The 17,581-nt window shown below is 39.5% G+C and overlaps 1 protein-coding gene across 1 annotated transcript in view; it reads right to left on the minus strand.

Annotated features, from left to right (window-relative positions):
- Positions 1–606: 606 nt before the first annotated feature.
- Positions 607–17,581, minus strand: part of TTC27 (tetratricopeptide repeat domain 27) — a 102,125-nt gene continuing 85,150 nt past the window's right edge. Inside the window, 4 exon segments of the mRNA XM_042462876.1 lie at positions 607–865; positions 2,744–2,844; positions 5,062–5,173; positions 14,165–14,362. Of these exon segments, the coding sequence (XP_042318810.1) occupies positions 743–865; positions 2,744–2,844; positions 5,062–5,173; positions 14,165–14,362 (534 nt within the window). The 3' untranslated portion in view covers positions 607–742.

Below are 17,581 nucleotides of genomic sequence, written 5' to 3' on the forward strand. Positions count from 1 at the left end.
AAGCATATGGGAACTGGCACTCAGATGACCATGGTGCACATAAACCTGAAAAGTCAGGGAAACTACTGAAGCTCTGCATAAGGTTTATCAGAAAGCAAAAGATCTGATGGCATTAGGATGCTACAGGCAGGGAAACTTCTGATCTGGTACCACTGTTGCTACATTTTATAGGAAAGAGCTGCTCATTTTCTGTGTGAACACTTTTGAAAACCACAAAGTGAAAGAAAATCACAATTGGGACCTATTGCGGCATAACATTTGTTTTAAGTGGCACAGAGGGGAGTCATTTCCATTGTTGTTTGATTTTCTCCATCCTTCTAACCTTCCTCACATTCTATTAAAACAAAAGCAACATCCCCCTTCCAACATCAACAGGACTCCTTAATCTTGCCTATCTGTAAAGTACACAGCTATGGACAGGAGCCAATTATCTTGTGCACTTGAGCAGAACTAATCCTAAATAAAAGCCTTCTAAATAAAAACCAGTCAGTTATATTTTACAAAACCCAGGCCAGCAGAAATCACACAAACACCCAAATTGAAAATGAACAGACATGACCTTAAACACACTTTACAATCTTAGCAATGATGATCACACTTAAGAGCTGCATTGTGTAAAAAAGAATTTATTAGAATTGGGCCTTGGGGTGTTTTGATTTACTGAAAGCTCATTAGCACAAACTGTAGCCACTGAACTGTACCAGGCTTCCCTTCCCTTCCAGGAAACCGTGTCTTCTTTTTCTCAGATCTGATTCCTTAGCTGGTTGCTAAGTTCTTGCAGTTCTATTATCAAGTTCTCCATAGCTGTCATTTCTTCAGCTAGGTCACTGGAAACCTCACCACTCACTGGATCTGTAAATAGCTGCTGCACAAAAAAATTAAAAATACTTTATTGCAGAAACCATTCTAAACAAGAAAACCACCCTAAATACTGATCGGGGGCAGGGGGAACCTTGCTATTGTCATTATTTTCAAAAGATCACTGATCTTACTGCTTCGTAGTACTTATCCTGGATAGTATCTTTACCAAAGATGACATGCTAGTGTCACTCTGTGGACAGCAAATGAATGACATTTCTGTGAGTGATACTGTCAGTCTATTTAGGAGAGAACTTTGTGTCATGGCAGGACACTCTTCCCATTTGCAAACCGAAGGAAGTACAAGAAATACATACTGTCTGAATGCAAAGTCCTTATGAACAGGGTGTGGAGGAGGAACAGGTCGGGGCAAAGCAGTGTCAGAGCCAGTATCTACTATTATAGAACTTCAGTGTCAACGGTGGGGTAGAGTCTTCTGGAGCCATTTCAGGCAGAGACCTAGAATTACCTAAGTCTCCAGGGGTCCAAAATGCCATGGCTTAGGTTTGCATGTTTTTGTATTAACGTACTGAATTTCCCTACTGCCCAAAAGCCAAACACTCTGACAAATTAAAAATTAAAGACTATACGATGCACTAGTATAATAAAATACACTGAAAAAGCAATGTGAAAACAACAGAGGATACAACAGAACAAGTGTGTGTGTGTGTGTATGTGTAAGAACTAGGAAAAGCTAACAGCCCTTTCCATCTGGGCAGGAGCGGCCCAAGGGACTCGGCTCGCCGCCGCCGCGGCGTTTCTCCAGGGGGGCGGGGCCGGTGGGAGCGGCCCCTACAAAAGCCGGCCTGCCGGCTCCCCCCGAAGAAGACGCTGCCGTCACCCTTTTCCACCTGGGCAAGAGCGGCCCAGGGGACTCTGTCCGCCGCTTATACCACCAGGGCGGAGTGCCAAGGACTGTTGCCTGGTCTTGTTGTTGGGGACTCTTTAGAGGGAGGGAGATAGAGAGGGGCTTAATTACTTTTTTTCTTATTAGGGATCGGTTGGGACATGTTCTGTCTTCTTCTCGTTGCTGTATACTATTTAATGTATTTTTAGATTGCTTTATTATTTGATTGTATAGGATGGATTTATTGTTGTATTGTAGTACTTGCTTTTTATGCTGCTTGTAAATTGTATTGTATTGTATTTTACTTGTTGTAAACCGCCGTGATCATAGGAACGGCGGTATATAAATAAAATTTCATTTCATTTCATAAAAAAAATTGCTTGTTGAGAAAAAAAAACACTGTCACATAAAGACCAGACAAGCCTCAGAATATGACCTCAAAGATGTATCTCAGGGCCTAGATACTGAAATAGGCTTTAGCCTGAATTGTCTGTATGTGTCACCTGTCAACTTATGAATTTCCATGCATTTCATAGAGTTTTCTTAGGCAAGGGATACTCAGACATGGTTTTGCCAGTCCCTTCCTCTGAAATATAGCCTGCAGCCCCTGGCATTCCTTGGCAGTTTCCCATTCAAGTACTAAGCAGGCCTGACCCTGCTTAGCTTCCAGGATTGGACAGGATCTGGTGCCTTTAGGTTCTCACTTATCTCTGGCAGCTGTAAAGAAACAGCCCAGTAAATTGTATGTTTTTGTTAAGTCACAGAAATCATGTCCACTTTTGCAGGTTCTAACAGCAGCAGCCCCTCTTGTCTTTGAGAGAGAGAAGTGAAGTGTAGTTAAAGTCACTGAATCTGCGAAGTTTTCACAAATGAACAATTTAAAAAAAACAGAAGTAGTTATAAAAGGCATGCACTCCTTTACATTATAATTTCACTATGGGTCAGAGAATAGAAGACTTACAGTCATAGTTCTTAAGAACATTAGCAAGGACGTAAGGACCACCATAATCTCTTTAATGATGCTCATCTCATTCTCACCTTTGCTTTGGATGCCAAACCACGCAAGTTGAGTCGAGCTGAAGAGAGTATCTGCAGTGCTTCTTGGTAATTAGACTTGGTTTTGCTGCACTTCATTGCCACTGAAAGTTGAAGTTTAAAAAGGTGAAACTAATATTTGTGACCATTCCTGTTATAGCATGATGGTGGTGGTGGTGGTAAATGATTACCTGGCTTTCTGTCAAATTCTCTTTTATTAAATTGCAGTAAAAAGAGAACCTATATAACTGTTGGAAAACATGGTGTTGACCAGATATTTTTGATTGCAGAGTTACTGACATCATGAAATTTTTTAGTTAAAATGGAACAGTACCATTCTATGTTAATCATTTTATTTTATTTTATTTTAATCCTGTCTTTCTCCCAAATACTGCAAATACTTTCTCTTTATGTAAACATAGCTACATAAAATCCAGGTCCTATATTAGTTCAGAAGACAGACACAACCTGCAACAAAATGTTGAAGTTCACATCAGTAAGCCACACCTCCACCCATACCGCAGTCTATTCTACTCCCATCCCTACCTCTTATCCCACCCCCCATCAGTATGGCAGTATTCTGTGGCCACCAAATGCATTTGGCCTTCATTAGACTGTTTTGCTTTTCCCCCACTATCTCAGACTGCAATTCTATCTGAGGCCCACTACAGATGGGCCAAAAGGCACATAGCGGTGCCGATACTAGGGTTCGGGGGTGCGCATTAACCACACGCTCCCGAACCCTATGGTGTATCGGTGCCGGCACCATGGCGATGTCCCATCCACTGCCATTTTGATGTATCCACATTGCTGCGCCAATGGCGCACTCGTGACATGCCAGCACTGTAGCAAAAAGAACCCACCCTTTCCCGGAGGTATGTACCGGGCTGAGTTACTTGAGAACGAACCTCATTTACATGTGCAGGATTTTTCTGTTACAATTTGTCCCTCTAAAGATAGAATTAAATACTTAAAGGATTTATTCGCAGCCTGCTCTTCAAACATAAGGATAACATGCCAAAACATAATTATGTGTGCAGCCTCCCTCTTCTGTTCCCCAACATTAGGCACTACTTAAATCATGTTGTGCCATCATGACATTCTGGTTGGGATCTAACAGAGTACCTTTGCTTTCATTAGCGCAAGTGGGAGGGGAGAATCTCCACTCCCCATTGCAGCTCCTTGTGAGTTCTAAATTTGCTCCAGAGGGCTGTAAAACCCTCCCAAGCCAGATTTCTGGCAATGTTGAAAACTGTAGGTGGCAAATTACGAAAGTTCCATTCCAGGAGCATTGCATACTAGCTTTCAGAAGCATCCTTTATCACATTAATGAATATGTATTACTGACTTCCAGCAGTAGAGAAATGTGAAAATGTTTCACAACACAAGCTTAGATTCTACTCAGCTAAATTGGTGGAAGGGGCAGAGCCATAGAACCATAGAATCATAGAGCTGGAAGAGACCCTAACAAACTGCAATTCATTTTCATCATCAGTAGTTCCCTTAACAACACAGCTTTTTCTTGGATGAACAACTCAGTCATCTATTTCTTGACAAGACATATGAGACATGTGCAGACCAGATTTTTAGACAGGTCTCAGCAAACTACTCCAGGGGGCATCTTGATTATTTAAAAACAGTGGTACGCCCATCGTGGTGGGGCATTGGCATGTAATCCACCATTAGACATCACGAAAATCACCACAATAGACATATTGAAAACTTTACAACGTTGAATCACGAAGCAAAGCAGAGTACAGTAGAGGAAACCTTGATGAGCTTATCTACATTCAATATGCCAGCTTGGCCTTGTAAGGCATTGTGAGGTGGGAGTTCAAACATTTCCATTTTTAATACCAGCAAAAGTCCTTCAAAACATCTTTGTGAATGTTGTGTTTCTCAAGATCAGAACATGTAGAAAGAGGTGAGAAAAGTGTGTTTCTTCAAATGATACTGGATTGCAAATCCCATAAATGGCTATGCTGGCTAGGGCTGCTGGTACTTTGAAGTCCAACAACATCTGCTTACTAGAAGCACACCTCTTTTGAAATTTCAGAAGGACATGCCAAAATGACACAGCTGTCATTGAGACTAAATCCATTCAATCAATGGGAGTTGTCAAATCAATATTTACTGTAAATCTCACTGATTCAAATGATCTGAGCTAGTGCCAAGCAGAAATTTGATTTAGCCCACATTTACCAAGCCCTACCTCTCTTCCCATACTTTTTAAGTTATCTCCAGGGTTATTTTTTTGGTAAACGATACTCTAAAATAAGGAATCAACAATGATTTATTTAAAATTTTCATCGAGAACATACCTTGTGCTAGCTCTAGAGCACCTTTTGCTACTTCCTTAAAAGAGGAAATATCTTTGTCCCAGTCCCCTGATTGGACTTCACATTTGTGTGCCTTGGTGAGATATTGAAGTGCCTACAAAGAAGTAATAAAAAATGAATCTAGAAAAGGTACTTTGGTAAATGTTAGTTCCTCAGTCCTATGATGGTTTCCTTCCCAACAGCTGTAGCACAGATGTTTTTCGTTGTTACTGCCTCTCAACTATGACAGACATATAAGTAACACGTGTTTAAGAGACAATTCTTTTTACCTTTTAAAAAATCTGTCTAGACTGATGGATGTGACCCACATTTTGCTAGGTCACAGTGATTAAATGCATACGAAAGCATGAAAAACACTTGTACTGTAATATTTTGAGCCATTATGCATTTAAGGAACGCAAACTTTGACAAACATCTGTTTACAGAAGAAATAAGATGCCAGTTTTATTCTGTATCGTTCCTCTGTATGGGAGGAAAAACAGGCATGGCTATTGAGAAATGGAGAAAATCAAAGGCAATTGCACAAAGCCTAAACAAAAGCAAACAAAGTGAACCAAAGCAAAGCAAAACAAACAAATAACCTCCCCAAACACCATGCACTCTATACTTTCCTGAATCCAAATTTTATTTTCCTAAAAGTTCTTTATAGGAAGCTTAAACACCAATGTTCCAATACAATTGATGAAAACAAAGTAGATAAATATGCTTGTTTCTCCCCAAAATAAGGCTTAAATTTGTTCAACTTTAATTTTATCTATGAGGTGGGGTTTTGTTTATCGCCAGGAATTAGACAGAAGTCACAAGATACCTGTACCTTCTCAAATCAATATCACCAGTTAGTTTCTTGTTCTGCAGCATTTGGTGCTTTTTCAACTTTCTCTCAGACAGCAATTCAAGTGTGCCCTATTTGTATGTGTTGTGTGCCTTCAAGTTGTTTCCAAGTTGTATCCTCTTTATCTCCCCCCCCCCAAAAAAAATTCCCATTCAACAAATTAAGATGTGCAGAAAGGGCTCTGCTGTGCCTACCATCTCATTATCTGTTACAGCTCCACCGTTATATAGATACTTGTCCAGTGAAACAACTTTACTTTTGGATTTTAGGAAGTTAGGGGCTCAACAGACCACCCCTTTGGAGTGGCCTATAGTGGTGAGGCCCTTTCCTCGCCAGATTGGGGCCACCACAACTACATGCCGCGGCCCCAATCTGGCCTTTCCGCTCCTTTTTCCACCACGGAAAGGGTGCCCTAGCTGCAGTGGCTGTTCTGCACTTCTTCAGCGTAGTGTGTATAAATGCTGCCCTGAAGATGTGGCATGATGTCGCCCACCGTCTGGTCAGACGGGTGGAGTGGGGGCAGCTGGCATGCAAGCTCTTTAAGTCAGTATGTAGAGGGCCTATGTATCTCTCAGATATGTTGCATTTGTTAATCCTGCTTATAGATTCATCGTGTTTTGTTAATGACTTGAATACAAACTGAGCGCAAGTTGGTTGACAGTTTTTATGATGTTGCTACTTATTCTGCGTATTTCTGTGATGGCCCAACCATGTACTGCTGCCGACAGAGGCAACAAACCAAGGAGCAGTGATTCTTCTTTCCCTCTGCTTTCTCACAAGATCTCTCCCAGAGGCTGGAAAACACTCTGGGGCAGATTTTCAGTTAGTGCAGATGGCTGCAGAGGAGAAGAAAGAAGAAAACTGAAGAAATTCCACTGAAGGAATGAAAGGGTGGGATCATTCTTCATGTCCTTTCACTGAAGGAAGTGCTTCTGTCAGTGGGAATATGCCTGGTTTTAATAGTAGAGGGGAAAAAACTCAGAAATATTAGAAACAGAAGATAAGTCTCACTCTTGTGACAATGCCTTCCAAAACAGCACTGACACATTCCTCTGGTTGCTGGAACACAGGGAATATTGGGGAAGGTTCAGGAAAACTTTTTTTGTGGGTGGGAAGAGTGTTTGGGAGTTATTACCATTGTAAGTTTGGCAGAATGTCTGTGTGGTCCCTACACCTTGGGTATTTGACCATCTTTGATTTAGGGTACTGAAACAGTAGTGATGGTCATGAAGTTATAAAAAAGAATTAAAAATTATAGGTTGGTATTCTGAAAGTAAATTCTGAAAATATTTTAAGGCAGGGCTGGGTAAACTGCACCCCTCCAGATGTTGGACTCAGCTCTCCTCATCTTAAGCCAGTATGGGCAATAGTCTTTGATGCCGGGACTTGCAGAGCACCACATTTCCTTACTCCTATTCTAAAGGGAGAAAGATGATCTAACAAATCTTTTCCATCACCATATTATATAATGTTTGAAAGCACCAAAGCTATGTTGAGTCTGATGTTTCTTTCCACACAATGTTCTTTTTGAAAAGCTGCCACACTGAACTAGCTTTAAGTTAATAGCTAAAGAATACATCAGATAACCTTGGCTGCACCAGAAAGATGAAAAATTTGCTTGTAGCCTTTCCAAATTTCCACAAAAAATCCTGCAAAGCATTAAGAACTATACTCAAAATCTGTATTTTGTATTCTGTTGTACTATTTGGGGGGCAGGATCCCAACAAACCCTAATGCCTTTCCTGTGACATAGATAGTCCTGCTGGCTTCGTTAAAATGTGTGTATCATCAACAATTTCAACTATTGTTAAGGCATGATAACAGGGTGGGGAGAAAGTAGATTGGAGGACTACTGGCCAATTCAATATCTTCAAAGGAAATATTGGACATAATTTAACCCATCAAGGTATTAATTATTCTATTAAGCAAGAGTATGTATTTAGTATGACTTGATGCAAATGAGTCATGCCTTAAGGGTTAAGAGCCCACAAATATTCACTCTTCTTTTATACATTTAGCAAACAATGTTTAACCAAGGAGATTCTAGTTAAAAACAAAAGAACAAAAATTAGAGTATGTAAATCAGAAGCAATTCTCCTTCTAATAGTAACTGCAAACAGAGCCATTCTAAAGTCATTTTTTTAGGTCTGGGTGAGGGATTATTAATATTAGAGGTTGGGATGTTACTTTTAAACATAACTAAGTATAGCTAGCTACATTTATAGCTGCAGTTTCAAAACTCTTTTTCACTCTGTCTTTCAACAATCACAGGAGCAAGCACTTTTGAAAAGTCTGAATGTGACATGCTAGTGGATGGTACAAAACTCTCTCCCGTGCACTTAATCATTGTCTCATTACCCACAACAGAACACAAGACAGAGCACAAGCCAGCACTTGAATCATGTGATATTCTGTCTCTTGTAATTTAATGAATCCCCATCTCTATAACTAGAAAAATAACATTTCAAAATTACAGTTATGCTGTTACAAGAATGAAGTTATCCCCTATCAGGTTGTAATGTAATTTATACTGGGATGGGCAAGCATTTACAATTAACTGACCATTGGGAAGTAGTGACTTTTTAATGTTGTTGAATACTGTTTATCAACTCTGTGTTTCTGTACTTTTTTGTACACCTGCAAAGCCCACATTCCTAATGCATCCTGCTGTTAAACTACATGTGCATGTGGCCTCAAAAATGAGGGCTGGAATCTTGTGTGGTCTTTATCAATTCAAGCTTGATTCCCCACTGCAACCCCACATATTGAGAAACAGCCACTGCAACCGATAGGGTCTGTTCACCAGATACTTGGGAAGCAGCTGGCTGCCATTTCCAACCCCTCCCATGAGCAATCCCCGTTGTGACTAACAGAAACTAGGGACTATATAGAGACCATGAATACCTAACAGTCTTAATACTTAACAATACTTAAAACTAGGTCACACATTTGTAACTGTCATACAGGATTTCTGTATACTGTAAAGGGATATTGTAGCACCATTAAAACTAACTGAGAAAGAAGTTTGTAGAATAAACTTTTGTAGACTCAGTTCATGAAAGCTTGCCTACAAACTTCTTTCTCTCAATCTCCCTTCATATACTGATACAGACCAAGGGGGTGGCAGGATGGCGCCCCTTTTCTAGCTGGATCGCAGCCATGGCAACTGCACACCACGGCTCTGGTCTGGCCTTTCTGCGGTGTAAAAAGGAACTGCAAAAAGCAGCTCTTTTTTGCACTGCAGAAAGGGTGGCATAGCCTCCAGTGCTGCAGCTTTTCAGCGCTCCTTTGGTGCAGCACGTGTACATGCTGTGCCAAGGGAGTGCCGTTACACCTCCTGCTGTGCAGTGGGGTGTACAGCATCATGCTGGCAAGGGACGGTGTTGGGGCATGCAGCATGTGGTCACCACGCCCCCACTCCGCCCCGATGCTGGTGTTTATTGCCAGTTTGTACAGCCTTTAACACCACTATGTCTTTGAATAATGCTATTTTTTGTTATTCAGCCAGGTATGCAGTGTCAGTGTTAAATTTTTCTCCAGGACTTCCAAGGACCTTCCAAGGTTTTGTTATATACAGTGCATTTTAAAGTTTTCTCCAGATGCTCTAATACTTAATAGGCATGTGGAGCTTTCCCCATTTGAACCTTTACAAGCCTCTTTGTGAGTCACCATGAATCAACATTTTTTTGGCCAGGAAAACCAGAGCTCAGCAGTTCCAGATTGGGAAATCAGAATGACTATGGGCAGGTCAACTGTTCATATGACTCAAATCAAGTCAACCATTACCTGACTCAAAATGAGGTACTTGGATATTCATCTATTGTGGAATGAAACTAATTAGAAGCCATGCGGCTAGAAGAAGATAGTCTCAGCCTTACAGTAGAGGTGACTTTATCAGTGGCTACTTTTAAAAGTAGAGCAAGCTATGGTTGTGTCTCGGGGTTCATATGAGCTGCTGGCACATGGCGGTGCCATGCTGCATTGTTTTGCTCCATTCGTTGTTCCTTTTCTAGAAAGTGAATATGCTATAATACCTTAACTATGCATGCACAGAAGGAGGTTATAGTGCAGCCCTTGGAAAGGTCTGGATTTTGCAATTCATGTTCTATTTCCTAGCTTCTATAATATTTTAAGTGGAAGTGTAATGCAGGTTTTGTTCTTATTGCTTTTTCAAGGTATCACATCTACAGATCAGCCAAAATTCTGTCATATTGTTTGGAGATCATGGGAATTATGGTCAACATATCTCTGAAACGCACCAGATTAGGGAACACTGGACAAGCTCACACAAACTTCATTTTGGCATAAAACCATTATTAATATTTTTCAAATATTAATTGGATCAAATAGGCTTTACAGTCGTCCCTTCATATTCACGGCTTTGGAACTCACTTTTGATTATTCACGAGGTCAAGGATGCCATGTGCACATGCACACTCCCTCCTCTCCATCCTCTACTTGCCGCTCTGCAGCTAGCCCAGCTGAGCCAGCTATACGGAGACAGTGAGAGGAAAGAGGCTTTCCAGGGCGACAGGGGCCAGAGGAAAGGAGCACTCCCTTTCCAAGCCCCTGGCACCTTGGAAAGGCTTGAGGAGGCTTCTCCCAAGACTTTGCAGGGAAGCAGGGTCTGGAGGAAGAGAAGACTCCCTTCCCCCAAATCCCTGTCGACTTGGAAGGGCTTGGGGGAAGCTTCTCCCAAGGCTTTCCAGGGAGGCAGCAGCCAAAGGAAGGGAGAGTGAATCCCCCACCTTCCTTCTGATGCCTCAGAGAGCTCAGGCAAGCTCTCGGAGGCATTGGAGGAGGGAAGAGAGGCAAGCGTATGTGTGCTCTTCTCTAACCCCTCCCTGTCACTTTGAAACTGGGGGGAGGGGTTATTCACGAAATCTTTGTACTTTGTTTTTTAATCTGATGTGAGCCTTCTTGGGTCCCAGGAGAAAGGAGGGACATAAATAAAATGAAACAAACAAATAAAAAATAAAATACTTTTAACTTGCTAGATTATTAAACTCTTCCTCACTCTATATAATTTTTATTCATATTTCTCCTCATTTAAGATGTACTAATGTTCTGACTATAAGAATGATTTTACTCCTATTTTGTTGTTAGCTGCTTTGTGGGGGATATGTATTCAAGAAATAAACATTTTCAGTTGTTCAAACTTATAAGCAATTTCTTTTGTTTTGTTTTACTGTGTGTTTGATCCCAAAGTATGGTGATATACATGGAAGAAAATATTTCCAATTTCTGATCTCTTCCCTGCCTACCAGAGTCTTTCTGTGCCCTGTCCAATGTTGTTTCAGAGAACTTCCTAATCTTTAGGAGTACTTTTCCTGTGTAGTGTGTTAGCTGCAGCAAGAAGAAGATAAAAGAAACCATATTCCATGAATGGAATTCTGCTCATCAAAGTTAAGATCCAACTCTTTGATTATTAATTGCCTTCAGGATCTCATAGATGGAAAGAAATAGGGATAAAGCATTTTAAATGATTAAAATCCTTAACCGTTAATTTGAATTTATGCTATATTTTTTTTACAGATGCTGGAGGGGGAGTAGTATGTCTAATTCAGTTCCTCAATGAAAATGTATATTTATATCCTTGTTTTTTGTAATTATATGTTCAGTCCTTTTTTTCTTTTTGTATGGCAAAAAGGAATTAAATTTGGAGATAATCATATTGCAGTGTTTCTGCTGATGCATCTAAAACTAGAGACAGAACTTAATGTTCAGCTCTACAGGAACATTAAAAGATGAAAAGTCACATTGCCATGGATATAGAAAAGTTATGCCATCACTGAATGAATATTCACAAACATTCCAGTTTCTGGGAATGAGGATACAGAGGTCATCCGACAGAATGCTGTTAAACAATGCAACTTCTGTGAAAGGTCACTTTGGATGGGAGAAAATCTTTCCACCAGGATCAAGGACAGAAGATCTTTGTGTTGCTGCAGAGCAGCACAGCATGCTGATTGGAGCTAACCATCAACATACTGTGCTGCAGTATTAATACTGCATAAGGCACAGTTGAGATTATCTGTCTTCAGTTCTTAAATCAGGTGGAAGCAAAGTTGACAAAAGTTGGGAAAAGATGGCAAAGCAGATAAGGAAAGTAGAATAGATTTTATTCACAAAGTACAGCCAAAATAGGCAATGCATTGAATTTCTACCTAGTTATAGCAAGTGCTCTATTTCAACCTCAACAAATTTTCAGAATGTTAACTTCGTACTATAGGACTTCACTTTCTGCTGCACGAAAAGAAGATGTGAAGCCTGCAACATCTTCTAACCCCACAGAATGTCGTGTTGTTACATAACTGTCAAATTAATTCTTCTAATATATATTTCTGCAAATCAAATATTTGTTGTCCTTCTTGTTGATCTAATTAAGTTGTCATTTTGGACACTGAAATGACTTTGTCCTTATATTCTCAGGTTCAACGCAGTCTGTCAGTTTGATCAATAAACACAGGTAGAATTTCAAGAATATTGCTAAATGCAAAATCACTGTCTATAAAATAAGGCCAATAGTTGTGACAAGATGACAGTTCCAGATTTAGGGAATGAATTGGCTAGGAAGGATGTGAAAAGAGTATTAGTTACTGATACATATAAAATTTAAAACGGAATACTTAAAAATATTAAATATATTCATAATTTTTATCTATCCTTTCCCCACTGGGTTTTGAGAGGGAAGCCTCTCATCCAAGGAGAATATCATACTAGCCATTTTGCATCTCTCAGATTGTGAGAACCTGAGCAGTGAGGAGCAAAAACAGCCTCTACTAATGGGCTGGAGGTGCTGGACTCTAAACTATAAAAATTCCCAACTTTCCTTGTCTGGTAGAAAGGTTAGATATATCAAATAAAACAAGATTTTTGTCTGTATTTGTGTGTGTGTGTTATTTTGTGTTAAGGTGAGAAATATCCTTAAAAATGAACAAAAATGCACAAAACCACCACCACCACAAAGTTAGCCTGAGTTCATCATGTAAATTCACCATGCCCTGGTGGTGCAGAGGTTAAATGCCAGTACTGCAGCCATAAGGTTGTGAGTCCAATCCCAAGGGCTCCAAGATTGAATCATCCTTTCATAAATTGGTAAAATGACTACACAGCTTGTTTATTATTATTATTAATTAGCTTACAGATCGTAAACTGCTTAGAGAGTGCTGAGTTCACACATAAGCGATATAGAAATGTATATGCTATCGCTAACACTCTGCAGAATATGTAAGCAAAGAACAACATAGTAAGAAATTCACAAATTCCTTTGCTTCTCTCTGACATTTCTCCCATGCCTATCTATTTTTTTCTAATTTCACATATGTTCCCTTTTCATGTCTTGCATACTGCCAAGCTTCTCTCTCTCTCTCTCTCTCTCTCTCTCTTATACTCACTACCACCTTCTCCTTATTTCACCCATTTCCTTTGTGCCTGACAATTCTTCCCTAGCTCTCTCCTTCATAATCCAGCTATCTGTTTGAAACCAGCCTCTGCATGCACATGGAGGTGAATACCTCCTACCAATTAACAATGAATTTGTAGTGCAATATCTCTGCTCAAGAAATAGATTGACCTTGTGGAACATTTTAATATTGTGATCCCCAGTTATGTTGCACTGGACTGTAATAGTCTGAGGACTGAAAACACTCTTTCACATTCAACACAGCTGCTGTATTAAGAGAATGCTTTAGCCTCTGGAGTTCCAGAGAAAAACTGAAATGCACAATCAATTTATAAAAGAAAGCTTTAGGACAGCACCTCAGTACAGAATTTCTACTGTGCACATTAAAAATACAGAATGCAATTCAGGAAGTTTTATGCACCTAGGATTTTATTAAACAGTTCTTATCTTCTATGAATTGCACTCTTCAATGAATACCTGCTGCCTTAAGCAATTCCTTAAGAATGGCCTCACAATAAGAAACTACATTTTGCCTTTACCTGGATCTCAGTATTTTTCATTTGCAGGAACAATACAATCAGGCAGCCTGCACTTTTCCTCCTTCCCACTGTCTTTTGTGCCCCCCCCCACACTTTCCATTGATACCTATTAAAACAGTTTACTAAAGACCAAAACAGACACTGAAAATGAAACTGGGTTAACTTTAATCATGCAAAAAAATTTTTTTCATGCACAGGAGAAATCAAGTTTTCACAAAGCATTACAAATTCAGTACTAAACTTCAAGTATATAGGTGACAGCCAGATCAGAATATATAGTTGCTGATTCAAAAAACATCCCATCATTACCTTTTCTATATCATCTTGGCTATCACTTTGTCCGTTGTCATAAAGTCTTGCATATAGCCTCCAAATTTCTCCATCACCTGTCATTCTGGACGTCACTCTGCCAAATAGTGCTTGCAGTTTTCCCTTTAACCCACTTGCTGTTTCTCCATTACGATCAGCCAATCCATCCATCACTGCCTTTACCAGAATCTTAAGCACCTTAGAAAGAAGAATATTTTTTTAGTATAATCAGAAAATAATCATAAGGCTCAGCAAATTCTACTACATGCCTACAGCACATGGATTGAATGTGCATGAGTTAAAATATTTATTTCATAAAACACCTAACATACCCATACCCTAAGAGACACTGTGTGTTTAAGGACAACAGCAAATAGTTTTCTTTGAATGTAGCTGATAAGTAGATTTCCTGGAAGAATGTAATATAAATACATTTAAATATATGTATAAAAATAATCTGATCTAAATGAATTTATAGCCTACTGGTGATAAACCCTAGCACTGAGAAATAGGTGCCTTGTTTCTTTGCTGCTGGATTTATCATTATTAGATGACAAGGTGAGTTTAGGTTATGTTATGTTATTTCAAATAAACTATCATTAACTGCAATAAAAGAAAGCAGGAGTTGTGTAAATTCATATGAATAGTCTTTTACTTTTTCAGAATGTATCCTCAAGGTTAGATGTTCACTACAAACAGTATACTACTAGATCTACTCTCCACTAAAATTTTCCAGCTGGTTGTCAGCAACCATCCTGTCAGTAGAACTTTTCTGTTTTTGTACCTCGTACTGATTTTACCTAAAGCAAAAATATACTTTCCAGGATCTGAGCTGTTAGTAGTTACCACTGTACAGCTCAAAAGCTTCTTTTCAAAATGCAACTTATTGATAAATGCCACCAAGCTGCCTTGATGCTCAGCAAAGGTGACAGAATTTATGAAGGGGAAATTTAGAGATTGGTTTTCCCATGGTATGCCACCACTCTATCATGATGTAAACAGATTCCTCACGTTAAGACTCAAAAACAAGGAAATGGTCATTAGCAAGCACAGGTGTCTCCTGAACCTATTAATTCTGCTTCCTCTTCTGAAATACCCCTTCTGATATTTGAAAGGAAAAAAATCTTTTGCTTTTCCATTACAAAACCTTCCAGACATATTATAGGGAAAAATTACAGTTTAGTGTTTCCTCTGTTCCAGTCTGAGTTCCATTAAATCCTACATTGAACAGAGACATTCATTCACAGCTGTTCTGAAAATGAAAACCAGAGCAGCCTTTCTCAACCTAATTCCTTGAACATATACTAGACTATGAACACCAATATCCCCAAACAGAATCCTCATTGGATGAGGATTCTGAGAGTTATAGTCCAACACAGCTCCCAGCTAGAAAAGCCTGCCAGAAATGATAGTGAAAGAGAATGGTTCAAACCTAACAGAACATGTTTAACTTTTGTATTCAATGCTTTAACCTTGTATTTTTTTTTTAATATATTGTAACCAGCCTTGAATCCCACTGCAGGAGAAAGGCAGGATATAAATCTTGGAAATAAATAAATAACATAAATTTGAAGCTTTTGCAATTCTCAGGATATTAACAATGAATCAATGACAACTTGCCTTTTTCAGCAGCCTATAGTTCAATGAGATGTAGGGCAACTTGATGTATTTAAATTAGCTCCTGGGCATTTTTGTCAGAAAGCTGATAGGAAGAGAATCAACTCATTTGAAATGTGGTGTTTGAGGAGTTCTACAGATACTATGGTCTGCCAAAAAGAAAAATAAATGGGACCAAGAACAAATCAAGCCTGAACTTTTCCTAGAAGCCAAGATGACTAATCTGAGACTGTTGTACTTTGGACATAACAAGAGAAGACAGGATTCAACAGAAAAGGCACTAATGCTTGGTAATATGGAAGGCAGTTGGAAAAGAAGAAGACTTCATTACAGAAGGAAAGACTCCATCAAGAAAGCACAGACCTGAGTTTCTGAACAGGACTGTTGATAACAGGGTGCCTCGGAGGTTTCTCATCCACAAGGTCACCATAAGTCAAAATCAGCTTGATAGCAATTAACAACATTCTTTTCCTCTTGGTCAAAGATAATGAATTTGAATTGTGACTTTCCATACACAGTATAAATCCTCAAGATGATAGACAGAATGAAATGCATCAAATAAAATCACAAAACTGAGAAAAAGCCTAAGTTTTGCTTTGTTCTATGCATTCTGAACACATATTTGACATGGGCCACAAGGAGAGTTTACTGCACCTTTCTTATATGCAAGAACACTTGTGCAAATATGCAGACCTTTACATACCCAACGGCATTCGCTAGGTATACAATAATGCAATAAAGAGGAACATGCTGCTTAAAACAATTAAGTACAGCCTAAAATACTATGTCCAATATATATGTGACACTTTATAAAACAGTACTGTATTTAAAAAACTATCAGCAAGGAGTCTGAGGTAGAGGAACAGAAGCAGAGGAAAGAAGAAAATCAGCAATCCAAACTGGTTTAGGTCATCTACAAGCCTGCCAGCTTCTGGAAACCGCAAACCAGATTTAGGTTTCTCCCTGAACTGACTTTGCACTATTTTTAAATGAAGATAAAGAAGGAAAACAAGGATGGATATTTAAATTTTGCACTCAAGACAGATAATTTTTCTAAGTGCAGAACATCTGCCTAGGCTAATGTTGATTAGATCATTATTCTAACACATAAAACACCAGCTGGTAAATCATGGGAAGCATCAGGTTCCAACACAATTTTGTTCCCTGCTCCAAAATCTAGTCTATCACGGATGTTCCACTAGGCCTGATATATCATTGTGGATGAGGTAAAAGCTATTTCCTTCAACAATAGTATGAGCAAGGATGGAATTTTTTTTCCAGCTCTCACATTTTACCAAGTGGACATGAGAAGTACAGTGGGGCCTCCGCATACGTGTCCTTTTTTTAAGCGGCTTTGAGTGTATGCACTCAAGCCGCTGGGCGCACGTGGGGCGGAAGGGGCGGCGCGTCCCATTCAGTTGAATGGGCGCGCATGCCTGTTGCGCCGCACTCGCGCCCGTTGCGCCCCGCACACCTCTGCACCGCCGTGCACAAGCCCCATTGTTTACAATGGGGCTCGAGCATAGGCGGAAATCGCCATACGCGGCGGGATCCGGAACGGATCCCCGCGTATGGCGAGGTTTCACTGTATTGTACTCAAGAGTAGAAGGGAAAACAAAAACTTGGCTCTTTTCAGTAAAAGATGGACTATATGTCCAATTATAACTAGGTTTTTTTTAAAAATTACTTTTAAAAATTACTTGACATTTTTTACAGTGTAACTAGAGGTATCTTATAATCTCTTTGTAAAATGGGAGATATGGCTTAAATAGACTTGTTTTTATTAACATTTTAATAGAT

The sequence above is a fragment of the Sceloporus undulatus genome, chromosome 1 (genome assembly GCF_019175285.1).
Source record: "Sceloporus undulatus isolate JIND9_A2432 ecotype Alabama chromosome 1, SceUnd_v1.1, whole genome shotgun sequence".
Lineage (NCBI taxonomy): Eukaryota > Metazoa > Chordata > Lepidosauria > Squamata > Phrynosomatidae > Sceloporus > Sceloporus undulatus.